The sequence below is a fragment of the Erpetoichthys calabaricus genome, chromosome 3 (assembly GCF_900747795.2).
Source record: "Erpetoichthys calabaricus chromosome 3, fErpCal1.3, whole genome shotgun sequence".
Classification (NCBI taxonomy): Eukaryota; Metazoa; Chordata; class Cladistia; order Polypteriformes; family Polypteridae; genus Erpetoichthys; species Erpetoichthys calabaricus.
The window spans coordinates 155,880,780-155,895,798 of record NC_041396.2 but is presented as its reverse complement, the minus strand read 5'-3'; the positions used below and the strand labels follow the sequence as shown (position 1 = coordinate 155,895,798).

The 15,019-nt window shown below is 38.7% G+C and overlaps 1 protein-coding gene across 1 annotated transcript in view; it reads right to left on the bottom strand.

The window, feature by feature from the left end:
• Nucleotides 1–15,019, bottom strand: part of arid1b (AT rich interactive domain 1B (SWI1-like)) — a 708,988-nt gene that overhangs the window by 211,611 nt on the left and 482,358 nt on the right. The window contains 1 exon segment of the mRNA XM_028797431.2: nt 1,419–1,598. Coding sequence (XP_028653264.2) covers nt 1,419–1,598 — 180 coding nt within the window.

The following is a 15,019-nucleotide window of genomic DNA, read 5'->3' as shown; positions in this document are numbered from 1 at the left end:
TAGGATAGGCCCAGGCTCAGCATGACTCTGTAATGAATAAAACAGGATTAGAAAATGAGCAGATAAGTGTATCACATAGTTTTCTTGAATAATTATATTTTTGTTGAATAATTCTAATAACACACATTAATGGATAATCCAAAATGATATTTCATCAGTAGTAGTAGCAGTAGTAGTGTCACGTGTACAGAGTAGATTAATGCAACCTGAAAAGATTTAAGATGAACACATCTTGATCAAAATAATAGAGCATGTCAGAATGATTAACAGTCTGTATGTATCAAAACAAGGAAAGTGAATACACCTTTTAATATGTCAACAGAAATGGCTACCCTCATGCTTTGTTAATTCATTGTTGAAAACTTTTTATGAGATTGTTAGTTTGGAAAGTGCTGATTTTTTTTAACTGCATATACATTTTAGGAAATTGGAAAGCTGCTGTCCATGTAATGAAGCTATTAGTATAAATGAGAAAGAGGAGTAGAGCAGTGCTGCTTTAGAGTGACCCTGAAGTTGTCATTAAATACCTGACGAACTATAATCCTACAATACTAATCGGAGAATGACTCCAGTTAAAATCCTTCATTGTTGCGCGTGACACTTCTTCTATGAGCTCTGACACTTAAGGCATCAAATTAAATATCATTCTGTTTTGATGACTCTACAGGCTTTCAAAGAATTGAACACATTGACCATTCATTTTATCAGGCATTTAATCACATATCCTAATTCACTTGGCCCAATCAATTAACTACTTTTCCTCATCAAGATTTTCAATATTTTGAATGGAATCTCAAACAATAACCATTATTGTGCTAGCAGCATTATGAACCCAATTAACCAACCATAAATCCAAACATTCAAACATAACATGCGAAAACACAATTTCCCATCGGGAAACACCAAAAAATTCATAAATACATAAAGCATCACAGAATAACGTTCTGACAAAAATCAGAAGTGGAAGGGAGATGTCATGCAGTGACCCTATTAGATAGTTAAACAGCAGTCCAGCAGAAACAGTCAGTGCAGGAGCTCACATAGTCAAAACTGATGATAAGGAGCTTATCTGCATTTTTAATAAGCTCTGCCACCTAAAATACCTTTTAAACCAATGAAATCCAGAAGACACTCTAAATGAAAGCTTGACTTTGTCACAAATAAGGCATCTGCACTTAACAAGCACGTTTTAATTTATAAAGCACTTTTGATGATTCTAGAAACAAATGATAGTAATAAACACAGTCTTTGCGCTAGTGGCTTAAGTGACACAACAAAATGTGCTGCTGGTGTTGTTACACTGTCAAAAAACCAACAGCAAAAGCACATGAGGAATAAACAGGAATGAAAGGGTAACTTTGGATGGAAAAAATTTATCGACTCTTTGTCTTTACTGACTCAAAAGGCAATCATCTTACCTTGGGGTCCGTACTGTCCACTCTGTGGTCCATATGCGTTTCCAGAGCTACCCTGCTGGTATGTGCCTATTCCAGGGTGCATGGACCCTCCAGGGGATGGATGCGGTGACATTGATGGTCCAGTCTGTTGTGAGCCATACTGGGTCATGGGAGTGCTCCGCTGTATGCCAGGCATAAAACCTGCAAGACAGATACAAGCAAGGTTGTGGTTTTGTTTGTTGTCACTTCATTGGCACCTCAGCATCCGAAAGCAAATTGGATTCAACAGCTACAGAATGGTTTACCTCGTGAATCAAAGCCATACAAGCCTTAGTGCCAGGGATAACTAATGCATTTGAGATGCAAGCAAAAAATAATCTAGTACTTCTGGATCATTTGACCGCACTGTGGAAGCAGGAGGTTTAATCAAGAAGGGTCTGTTAATACCTTCATTGAGAGGGATACTATGCTTAGACTGCAGTTCAAAAATCCCTTATTATACATAAAAATGACTTTTTGCAGATAAAGTGTTCCAAAGTGTACAAGCAGCAAAAATAGACCACCCTGGCCCACTATTGAAAGCTTAGCCTAAAAACCGGATCGGGCCAGAGATGGGCTAGGGAGACTCAGACAAACAAATCCTAAGATTTGCTTGTGATGATTTAACTGTCAATTTGGGAAATGAAAAAATGGAGTCATTTTGTGAACATGCGGGTTTCAGTGACAGTTAAAGGTCACATCTCTTTGTGAACTAAAGCACAAGGAACTGAATGTTTGAACTGTCATTTTTATCTTTAGGCATGTAGAACAGGAAGCGATTTTTGAACTGTTATATTTTGGAGTAACAGACTGAAGGGAAATGATACACCACTGCAGAAAGGAAAAGGTAGAACAAAAATTAATCAATGAATGGGAGGATCTGGGCACTAGTGCACAAAATATTTCTTATTTAAACAAAACTAGATTTGCAATTGAGTGGAAATCATCTTGATGGCAAAGAGGAAGGACTGAATCTGTGTCATTGCTGCTAAATTGTTGGAAGAATTCCATTGTTCTATTACTTACATTTTGAATGTAATATCTTAATTTTGTATTTTATTCTTGTGCTTCAATAAATTTGTTAAATGCTTTAAATATTAATATGGTCTAGATTCTAATATCTTTGTGGTCTCATAGGTTCATGTGGGCGGGTGTCATCTTTTGTGTTTCATTGAAGGGTTAAGCAGGATTACAGATGTTAAATACAGGTCAGCGAGACAATGGCCTGCAACAGGTAACCAGACTTGTTAAAGTCTCAACACCAGGTGACTACACCAGAGATCTGGAACTGCAGGGTGAACCTTAAAGGGACCTAAGGTCACCATTGTTTCCATGTCTCTCACCCCTTAGCCTGAGAAAGAGAGGCAAGTTACCTGGGTATCCCACCAGACCCAGTTCTAGAGACTTGTAAGATGGTGGTCTTTTGCCTTGTTCTTAGTACGCAGGATTATACATGTGTGATGTGCAAGAAAAGAAGTCGACAGGCCTGAAGGTTCATTTTGCTCATTTTTGGATAGCTTTGGTGTAAGGTGGATTTCCTAACATGACTGATAGTAAAAGACAACTAATTCAAAGTTAACCTGAGCGATCACAGTCATTCTTTGGTTAAACACATCTTTACTGAAATTAGTAGAATCTTCTGGGATGACAAACCCACATGGAATAAGAATGTTTTGAAGAGCATGGCACTGGTGTAGATCACATACTACAGGCTTCCCAGATCTCAATTCAGGTAAGCGCATCAAAGCACAAAATTATGGAATTTCTCAATAACAAATGGTGTTGCATCCCTTAGATACAGTTCTAGTCATTTGCAAGGAGCAACTAAGTTATTTTGGGGGCTTGCATTGCCCCAATGCCTTGTTTAGATTTCACAGATGTTAATTTTATTTTGTTAGTCACCCATATATACAGCATGCCATTCATAAAAATGTTTTCATACTACCTGTATTATTGCACTTAAATCTGCGTAAGCTAAATTGTGAGAACTGTCACAAAATTGCATATTGGCCTTGGCCTTGCATTAGGCATACTATGTATTGGGTTGTTGAGTAAGTTGTAAGAAAGGCTGGCAGAAGCGTTCAATCATGACATTTTCACTGTGTGAACAAAGCTGAGTCACTGCAATGCTAAAGGACATTATACCATGCAAATCCAGTTAATGTATTAAATCTCTGCAGCATTTCTATTCTATCTTTCTTGAACATGACTTTTATAGGCGGAGTGTTCATATTTCATGTAGTAATGGCATTTTTGTATGTCACCAATCTATGCCAAGCACTTACTTCAATAAAAATATAACCATGTTTCTTTTTCAGTGCTCCTATTGCTAAAAGGTGTTTATAAATAACATAGGAAACTTTACTTATTACAAGGCATAAAAAGGTTTGAACCTGAATAAGAAAGAACTGTATTCTACAAATGGCCAAAGATGAGTTCCTGTCTACAGATTACATGATTATGACCAATTATGATTAACAAATTACAAGTTTTCAGCATTTGTGGTTTATAGTGTATCTTTCTTGTTTCGGAAACCAAGTGAGCATGGACGCCAAAACCAAGCCAGCCAAGTGAACTTGGATACCAAAACCCATAAAAGCATGTATTGTGTGTTATGGTGTATAAAATCTACAAATTATTCTCTGTATGTTTATTATTATATTTTGCTCAGTCCCAACAAGATGAATTTAGATGTAGGAGGCATTATAATAAAAAGGCATATCCTCTTCCCTTACACCTCACTTTTATAACAGTTGTTCACAGCATAGTGCTAAATTGGTATTACAGCCAGGGAAAGGAAGACTGAGCCGATGCCTAAAGATATTGAGTACTTTATGGATGGACATCTAATTATTTTACAGCTTGGGAAAGGAAGATCTGCCGACACCTCAGAGAACATAAAAGGTTTTATTGTTTGGGAAAATGGACAGTGAATTAATTCTTCATATTGACAGCCTGCCAATCAGAATATCTATCAATCACATCGTGCAAAACCCCCGGTACAAATTTAGAATAAATATGCCTCGTCTGAGGAGTAAGGATGTAAGGAAGTAAGGAAGGAGGGAGGAAGAAGAACAGATGAAGACGTCACTCGTCGTCAGAAAAGCATCGATTGCTAGATCACAAGCTGCCTGCGACATTCACTCTTGTCATCTCTACCTTTTTTCGCAAGCTTTTTCTAAAGACTATATATATTCAGACTTTCCTATCAGTACCTATTTTCAGTTATTCTTTGTTCCAGTGGTATTATTATTATTGTTGTAATAAATACAATGCTGCTTTTAACTTTCTATGCTTTGTCTTAATGTCTATAGAGCACGGGTGTCAAACTCCAGGCCTGGAGGGCCGCAGTGGCTACAGGTTTTCATTCTAACCCTTTTCCTAATCAGTGACCAGTTTTCACTGCTAATTCACTTTTTCCCTTCATTTTAATAGCCCTTGTTTTTAAGGATTCAATCCTTTGAATTGATTCGTTTCCTCATTAAATGATAGCCAAACAGAAATGAGATGGGGCTTCAAACTCCAACCAGTTTCTTAATGAGAAGCCAATGCTTGCTGTTAATTAAACCCGTTATTTAATTATTCTTTCTGCCACAGCAGACATTTCTAAAACTGATGATTTTATGTTTTTTTTCTAAGAACACCGTCAAGATGTTTTGATGACCTGAGAGATCAGACTTACTGAGACCTCCACCTTTCTCTGTTTTCAGATATTGTGTGATGGGCACAGTGAGCTGGTCATGTGGCCTCTTTTTCGTGTCTCATTGTTTGGCCGCTAATTAAGGAAAAAGAAACAACTAAGGGGCCTGAGTCAAGTTAATTAAAAGAAGTAATTAGCAGAAAAAAACTGGCCACTAATTAAGAAGATGGTTAGAATGAAAACCTGCAGCCACTGCGGCCCTCCAGGACTGAAGTTCGACACCCCTGCTATAAAGGGATTGAAATAATAAGTTAGATTTCTTTGGGCACCTAGTGCAGCTGGAGATTTGCCATTACCTCTGTGCTGCAAGGTTTATTAAGGCTGCTAGTGAGAGCTCCACTCAATAGTAGGGAACAGAACGTAAAGAAGGTATTCTTGGCTGATAAATGGCCTACAGTCAAGAGTGCCGAGTCTTTGTATGTTTACATGTATTCTTGTAGACGAAAAGTACTGTAATATTTAGGTCTGAGATATCATTAAAACATCGTATGTTGTTTGTGCCGATAATAAGTAAGTCTCTTGAAGTGCTGAGTGACAGGCTGTGTTATACCTGAAGCATTTGTGTGATTTAAAGTGCTAAAGGTTAATCAGCGTGTGTGTGTGTCATTCATGGGGCACTGTTGTGGTTAGGGTCTGTGTGTATGCACATAGCTATGTATGTGTGTGTTCATCTTAAAGTGCAACAGTAGACCAACCCAATAACGTACTTAACAAGTACACTTACCCATGAGGGAACACAGGTAAAGGGTAAGCAGAGGGAAATACTACGATAATACATGTGTTATCACTGAATTTCTAATGATGCCTTTGGAGATTCATCCTTGCCTAGTAAACAAGTAGAAGAACCAGTTCCCTTAATGTGCAACAACCAGGAGGTGAGTTGAAGAATTCTGCTGTGGAAGGATATTTCTCAGAAGGACACAAGGTCTGGCTGGGTTTCAGTATTGACAACATGAAAAAAAATGTTACTACTATGGAGTCGATCGTAATAGAAAATTGTTGAGTGAAGCTATATGAGATAGCAGACACTACAGGAATTAGTTATGGATCCTTTGAATCCATTTTTGAAAAATTAAACTTGAGTAATTTTGATGGCCTGAATGTAGCATTAGCACATCCAGTGTTCCAAGGGGAATCTGGACTGGGGGAAATTTAAGAGGCCTTATATCACTTGGGGTGCAACATGAATACATCACTGTAACTCAGAGTCCACACAACAATGGAAACAATGGAATCATCCAACATTATAGAAATTCAAGGTCTAGCCAGGGTCTGAAAAATCACAGTTTTTTACAATATCAAGGGTATAGTTCATATTGATTACAATTCTCAAAAAAAAAAACCCATAACCGGCCAGATTTGCTTTGACATCTGCAGAAGTCAGTCATGGAAAAAAGCTGTCAAGTTTCCCCTTCAGCTTCATAATCATGCTTCTGCTCACAGGTTGCAAAGGTTGCTCTGTGGACTTGAACAGATGCCACAGTCATCCAGTTCTCCAGATGTGGCTCAGTGTGAGTCCCACCTGCTCCCCAGTCTGAAGCATAACCTCAATGAGAACTCACTTCATCAATGATGAAGATGTCAAGTCAGTTACAGAACAGCAGTTGTAATGCAAGACAAAATGTTGTATCTAAGGTGCACAACAAAAGTGTTAAGTTTTCACAGAGATTCTCTTTCTAAACCAATCTTGTTTGTGTTCACCCTGTGATGGACAGGTGATTATTTCTGCCTTGTGCCTAATGCTTGCTGGGATAGATACCAGCATCCTGGTGACCTTGCTCTGGATAAGCAGGTTAAAAAAATGGATAGATGGGTGAATGCTTTTACTTCTGTTTACTTCAACTGTGGCTAAGTCCATAAAAAAGGGGGAGGGCAAGAAAAATTGGCCATGTTTTACAGAAAGAATCAGACATAATAAGTAAAAGCTTCAGGCCAGAATTCTTGCTAAGATGACTCACTGGCTGGAATAGAACTGAAGCAGCTGAGGTCACAGAGTTGGTATCCTCAGTAAAGCATGATTGGGCAAAGAACTGCATGTACATCTTGATGTCATCTAGCAACATGTTTTTTTTTAATGGAAATAATCATTGGAATAAAAAATATCAGTATCCAAAATATTAATGAGAAATCTTCCCCTTCAAAACCCATTTGTTCAAGGATGAGTGAAACAGTAAGTGTTTACTATAATTAGTTAATGACAAGCAATTCCTCCGTGAACTCAGCTGCCATTTCCAAAGAATTTCAAATTTGTACTTTTTAAAACTACATTTCCGGCACTATTTGTGGTTCACCACAAAAAAAATAACAAAAGTTAAGCATCACTTAAAGTTACATGTCTTCTTAAGGGAAACAACAAGTCCTTTAGAGTGTGAGAGCTATTTGGGCAATGTGTAATAAACAAGGAAGAAAAGAGTCAGTTTGACAAAAAGGCAAAAGCAAATGCAGAAACCAAAGGCAATTTGTAAGAACAGCTGTTTATCTTGACGGGTGATGTTCAATGTGATCTTCAGGACAGTATCGGTCATACTGAATATTTTTTAGTAACTAACAGAGAATCTGCAGTCTGCATTCATAGTGTACCAGTGTGTGTCTTGTACTTATGAAGTTACACAAAGAAGAAACACCTTGTTGACTCGCTGCTTGGACCTACAGCTTTCTAAGACCCACAACCTTCTAAGACTTGCATTATATTCCTTTTCCTGGGACTGTTTTCTCCTTCAAGTTTTCTGCTTCAATGCACTCGCATTTTTGACTGCTAGCAAACCTAAACTTACTTACAGTGATGGGGTGTGTAAGTCTGCCCTGAGCTGGATTGGTGTCCCACGCAAGGATGGAGAAGACAGGTTTAAAGGTTGGCCTGGTGGCCAAGAGGACTGTGCATACAGGAGATGACACAAGACAGGACTTGGGATCACTAAGGTCCAAGCGGAAGGGAAAAAGCAGGCACTGGTGATAATGTTACATATTATCATGCAAGAAAGATGGAAGGAGGTAGAATTTGTATGATGTGCAATAGGAAGGGTTGCTTATTGCAGTATTTCTCAATCTTTCTGGGGTCGTAACACACTGTTTTCCATGCCTATGTTTTTGTGACCCATCAGAGCACTTTGTACCCCCTTGGTGAATCAAGTGCAATTGTCAGAGGCATGTATCAAGTATGATCATCAGATCAGCAACCCACTGCCATTATAAACAGAGCCTGCAAAGCAGTGGTTGAGAAACACTGACCTAAAAATAAGGAGAAACTGATGGGTAGGCAGGAATTGGCAAAGTATTGCCATGATGCAGGGGGTCAGAAAATACAGCTTGTCAGCAGGAACAGTGAACTCAAGTGAAAAAGAGTGGGTGAGTTCAAAAAATGTTGGCAAAGGGTCAACAACCTCCAGCTTTAAGATGCCAAGTCAAGAGAAGTGAAATCATGTTCTCTTTTAAAGGTGGGTACTGGCAGGAAGCCAGTTACAAATCTCCATGCTGAGAGGTGGCTGTCCATAATTTGACATCGGGAGTGTTCTGCATCTTTACAGCAGGCTGTATGAAAGACCTGGTCCATTTTCTGCAGAGCAGCACAGTTTCCTCTAAAACTAGAATTATGAAATATGGTTCAGAAAAGGTTTAAAACCACCTCAGGTTTTTCTGAGTGAAGAAAAGGGAAATGCATATTTGCCAGGGAATGATTAGAATTATAAAAGTGTAATTGAATGGGGGGGGTCATGGCCAAACGTCTGCACAAGCTTACCTGGTCTGCAGCCCAGAGCCTCACAGGTTACAAGGGCCCTGACGTTAATCAAAATGTATGAAAAAATATTTGGCTTTCAAAGCTATATTCCTGGCTGACCCAGTCCACTTTAATCCCTTTGTACCCAAGATAACTCTTCCACCACTAGTCACAAGGACATCGTCACATGGACATTTGGTGCGTGCCTAGTTTATGAAACTCCTTTGAACTGCAGGTAGTGACAAGGGTCAGTTGTAGTGACAGGATGTGCAGTGGCATGAGATCTGAAAGTGAGCTGTCAGAACTGAAAGCACAGTTCTTCAGCAATGGCCAGTGACAGCATTATAGGTTCTAGTTATAGTGATAGTGAAGCATACAAAAGTGATGTTTTTGCATAAACAGTCAACTCTGACACCACTTCTGAATGTAATGAGCAACTTTCAAAGCTACTGTTCACTGATCTCCGCAGTGCAAAGCAGATGTACGAGGGAGAATCAGAAAGTAAAGGCAACTTAGCCTTTAATACTGGTAACTGTGATCAAATGAATGTAACAGTTACTGTATATCACTTTTCTACATAATCTCCCTGCAGGTCAATGCATGACTTTACTCATTGGCAGAAGAAGCTTTTCGGCTGCTCCTGAATCCAGATCTGCACCACTTCCATAAATGCATCATTAGAGGTGAATCTGTGACCATGTAGAGCCAAATGGTGATTTTCCTGGTGGAGGGCTGGCATTAGAATCTCTTCTTTACTGGAGAAGATTGGTGTTTCCACTGAATGCTTTTGTCTCTTGCTTTTGAGCTCACAGTGATGGACCCATGTCTCATCTCTGGCAACAATCTTCTCCAAAACACTTGGATTTCTTCATAATGTTTAAGAAGTTGGGTCACAATGTCCACGCGCTGTTGCCTGTTCAGATCAGTAACCTGTTTGGGTACCCAACTTGCGCATACTTTATTGTACCCCAAGTCTTTATGCGCTATGGCATGTGCTGCTCCATAGCTGATATCCAAATGTACAACAACAGAGGACAAAGTAATCCATCAGTCTTCTTTTATGAAGGCTTTCACCCTGTCGATGTGGGCTTATCTGTGTGATGCTAATGATCAACCAGATTCAGCTTCATCCGTTACCCTTTTTCTTCCTGCTTTAAACCTTTCTACCTATTCATAAACTTTTCCTTAAATCATGCTGTTTTCCATGCTATACTGAGTCAACATCCCTCAGTGAATTTCAGCAGGTTTCACTCCTTCTGCCCAAAGAAATCTCACTGCAGTTCTTTGTTCAACACTGGTGCAATGCCGGAGCGGAGCATCCATGTTCATTTGACCTTGACCTAAACTAGACTAATGGCAGAGCACAGCACTGTGTGTTTTTAAACTACCCATAAGCCATTGCAAACATGGTATATTGCGTCAAGCTTCTAATTGTTGCAGTTACTACATCATTTTCAAATTGCCTTTACCTTTTGATTTAACCTCATATCAAGTACCGCTGATCCCTTACAGAATTTCAGTCTGTTAAAAAATGATAGGATATTATAGCTCTAATTGTGACTGAACACGATGGACATGGACAGCAACTCATAGAGGATAGCACACTGAAATTGAGTTACAGGGTGTGCATGTGGTCTGGTGTCAGTTATACAGTAAATACCACATTTACTAGCATATAAGTCGAGTCTTGAAATCTGAAAAATCAATCATAAAATCAGACCTCGACTTATACGCCCATTCAAAAATGCTACACTTAATTTTTTTTTACACCTTCTTGCTTCCTCCAATCTTGCACCAGTTTCTCAGGCACATCGAATTTTGTTGCAGCAGTGTATTATCGTAGATAAGGGATGCTCTTATGATAAAGGTGTATGAGGGTGTGAGATACAAAAAACACAAAACAGTGCAAATATCGCTTCGGAATAGTTCATGTATTACCATGTGGTCACGTAGGCACAATATATAGAAAAAAGGCAGTGTGGTCCGTGGTTACTCTCTCAGGTGAGTGTTAGCATATCAGAATCTCTTGGACCAATAGCGTGAGTTTTCCGCATTCGACTTATATTACCAACATCATAAAATACCAGAAATTATATGGTAAAATCAAGCCCCAACTTATCTGTGGGAGAACTTAAACGCAAGTATATATGGTAATTCAAAAGTGTGATGTTGAAATTTACAGATCAACAAAATCTTTATTTGAAACACCATGTGGGCCATCCTAGATAAAACATTATGAGTGAAAAACATTTAAGCTTACTTGTCAGGTGTTTGCCTTTTGGTCACTTTTTGGATTTCAATAACTACCCTATCACAGCAGTTAGAAATCTTTTTTTGAAAATAAAATTGTTCTCTACACACCTGACACCTTTACATACCTGAGCAGAATGTTGTTATTGGCAAATCACATGGCTTGGAAAAGTCAAAGCAGTACAAACCATATCCCCCTCTGTTACTCACCTGGCCCTCTCTCTTTATACTGAAAAACTGCTAAAGTTTATTGGCAGCTGGACAAATGTGCCAGAAACTGCAAACTGGTGAAGAACTAAATCAGCTGATGTATTTTTATTTTTATTTTTAAATGTATTAAATATATTTTTCATTTTTTATTTAGTTTTACCCTACCAAGTGAATATTATGATCATAAAGATCCAGAATAATGTTTTTCAATATTTTTCCCTCCCACACTAAAATGGATCAGACTTTGTGTTTTTAATATTTGACATGGCATACTGTGCTGTGTTGGCTGTCAAGCAGAATTTTAAGTTGAAATTGCATATTCTGTCCCTTGTTCTCAATAACCCTCTCATAATCTCAGATGTTCTTCTATGGATTTTGCCGTTATCCACATACTGGTTGAATACTACTGCACTACATGCTGTTCTTGTGTTACGCCTATTCAACTTTAGTGGCTTTGACATTACATACTAAGTACTTTTGTCTGTGGGGCCCAAACAATGGTTCAAGTCCTGGGGCTCCCCATCTCCTATGTCCACCCCTGAATGGAGTGCTTCTGGGTGTGTGATATCTCACCATTCTTTTGTTCATATGCTGTGCTCACTGTTTGCTGTCATAGGCTGCATGACAATATTCTTCATGTCCACACCAGGAAATATGGGCCATAAGTGAAATAATGAGTCGAGGCCTAAGACCTCTTCAAATGTAAGGTGGAAAACCCTCCTCTTTCTTTATGTGACCATGGAAGCTAGCCTTCAAACAGGTTCATGTTATTGGATTAGAAAGTTCAAACATAGTGAGAGTAATAGCTGAGTAGCCTCCCTTCCAATCACACATAAAATCTTAATAACTGCAGTGACAAATGCATGTATAATCATGATTTATAAAGGCAGAAACCATTTCTGGCAAATGCTATCTACAAGGCACCCTGTATATTGTGGTAAAGTAGTTGAATGCAGTTATCAATGCAGAGGTTTATAATAGGCTACAAGCCCAAACAGCTAGGAATTATTTATTCTAAAAAATCAGAGGTGTTAAAATCTAAATGGCAGAAGTATACAAGTGCTGCTTTAATACTGTATATTTATTTGAAATATGTAAAACGGAATCTAATAAAAAATGTGCTGGATTACAAATGATAACACTAGAAACAGTGAGCAGAGTCTCAAAGACATATAGGTGAATTGTGTTAGATGCAATTCAAAATGCAATTTCATGTTCAATATGATTTACAGGAAATGTAATTAAAATGAGAAATAAGTCACCCAGTACTTCTGTATATTTTTCCCATTTATAAAGCAACTCTGAGCACAAAACTTATGCGAGATGGGGAAAAAACATATCAAAGCACAATACACTATATTGAGTCAAGTAAGTAGTTCAGAGAGATGAAAGGGACCAAGGCAATCTAAAACCTTATAGCCCTACACAGACAACACAGCTGGAACACTTGTATAGTTATTGGACAGATATACATTTGGGACATGGATTCAATAAGGTCTCCCTCGGCCTCACTTTATACTGCTAAAGAAGGATCACATCACTATTGTCCAAGTTATGTGAAACCAGCAGAGGGAAGAAAAGTCGTGATGTGAAACTCCAAATCAGTTTAGGAGAGCCAACGTTTATTGAGTAATATTTTCACATAAAAAAGTGCTGGGCACTGTGATGAAAACAAGAAGTGAAAGATGGCCTACAATTTACACAGACTGAAGTTATGAAATTTTCCTCCGAGACAAAAAGAGTTATATAGCAGAGGAATTAATGTGGACAACCAAACCAACACAAGAATTTCTAGAGGAAGGAAGGAAAGAAGGAAGTATTTTACACTTCTTAAAAACAGTACACCACTATATTGGGGTATATGTTGAAACATTTTCATCGACTAAGCAATGTATAGAAGCGATTACAAAGATAAATGGATAAAGTAGATCCAGCAATATTCTTTTAGCTTAGGGGTTAATTTACGTACTCAAAGACATCAATGGAAAGTAAGTGGAAATGTATTTAAGAGTGAAGTCAGGAAGCGCTTCTTTACGCAAAGAGTTGTGAGACTCTGGAACAAACTACTGAGACATGTAGTTGAAGCAGAAACCTTGACAACCTTTAAGAAGAATCTCGATGAGATATTGGGGCAGCTTAGCTATTAAGCAAACAAATGGGCTTGAAGGACTGTATGGTCTCACGTTTGCCAGATTTCTTATGTTTTTATGGTTAAATAAAGTGTTAGGCTATACCATAAATAAAGTGTTAGGCTATATCGTAAAAACTGTTGAATTTAAGTCAAGGGACTTTGTGTTCAAACTATATAACACATTCTGGTCACCACGGTTCAATAAAGACATAGCAGCACTTGAAGCTGTGAAGAAGACAGCAACCAAGTGCATCCCAAGAGTTAAGGACATGACCAACTCTGACAGCCTCCAAAAAAATAAACTTGTTTAATCTCAACCAAATGAGACTGTGTGGAGACCTAATCCAGCTATTTAAAATCCTCAAAGGTATTGATAAAGTACATCTAGCAACATTCAGCTTAAGAGTGAATCACATACTCAAGGGAAATAGAGATGGCTGTAAACGTGGGCAAGTCCTTCAATGGACTTTTTTTTACGTAGAGTGTAGTTTGCGCAGCGCTGGCCCCACACTTTACACTCAGGGTTCATCTGTCATGTCCTAGCAAGCTGGGACGGTGACAGTGAGGTCCTTGAGTCAGACTGTCCTTATTCTAAACTTTGACTCAAAAACCTTCCTTGGGGGCACAGGAGTGACGGGTTACGTTTAGTCAGGCCACCTGTTTAGTTAGGGAGGCCCTACCAGGAGCTGAAGTTTCTGCCAGCGTAGCTCTCAGGGTCATTGAGGCAGACAAAACCCACCACCTCTATGAAGTAGTAACCCATGGAGTGACTTACTCATGGACATCAGCGGAAAATAAGGGGAAGTGCAATTATGGATGAAGCTGGGAAATACTTTTTTTTACACAAAGAGTTGTGGGAATCTAGAACAAACTACCAAGACATGTAGCTGTAGCAGAAACCTTTACGAAGTATCTTTATGAGATATTGGGGCAGCGTAGACATTAGCTAAACAAACGAGCTTGATAGACTGAAAGCTCTCTTCTTGTTTGTCACATTTCTTATGTTTTTATGGTCATTGCAGGGCCACGCTGGATTTAATATTTTAGGAAAATAATATAGACACTCCAAAGGTTGTAAACACTAGATTGACTTCAGATACTCAATGAAATCAAGATCCTGAGAAAATTCTTAGAACTATAAGAACATATAAGATAATGCCAAGAGACTAAGATAAAACACGTGCCTGACAATGCAAAATTTCCTTTGCAATAATGTGCCAGAACAAATATAAACATTATCCAAGGTGCATGGTGACATATGTTACAAGACACCACTCCCTTCACAGCATATTCATACTGGGCTCCCAGGATGCAAACTTGGGTCACATCTGGTACATTGTGTGTAAATCAACTGTCTAAGCCAAAGCAGGCAAAGGAGGAGTCTGACAGCTCAACTAACTAGTTGGGCTTCTGACTGCATAGGTATGTCTTCTTCACAGCAGAATTGCTCCACCTGACCGCTGGTAAACACAGGATTTGAAGTGGACTGGTACAGTAGACACTGGTACAGCATACCGACACTTCAATTTTTTTCACAGTTACAGTAGCAGTGTTTCGTAGGGTACTGGTATGTATCA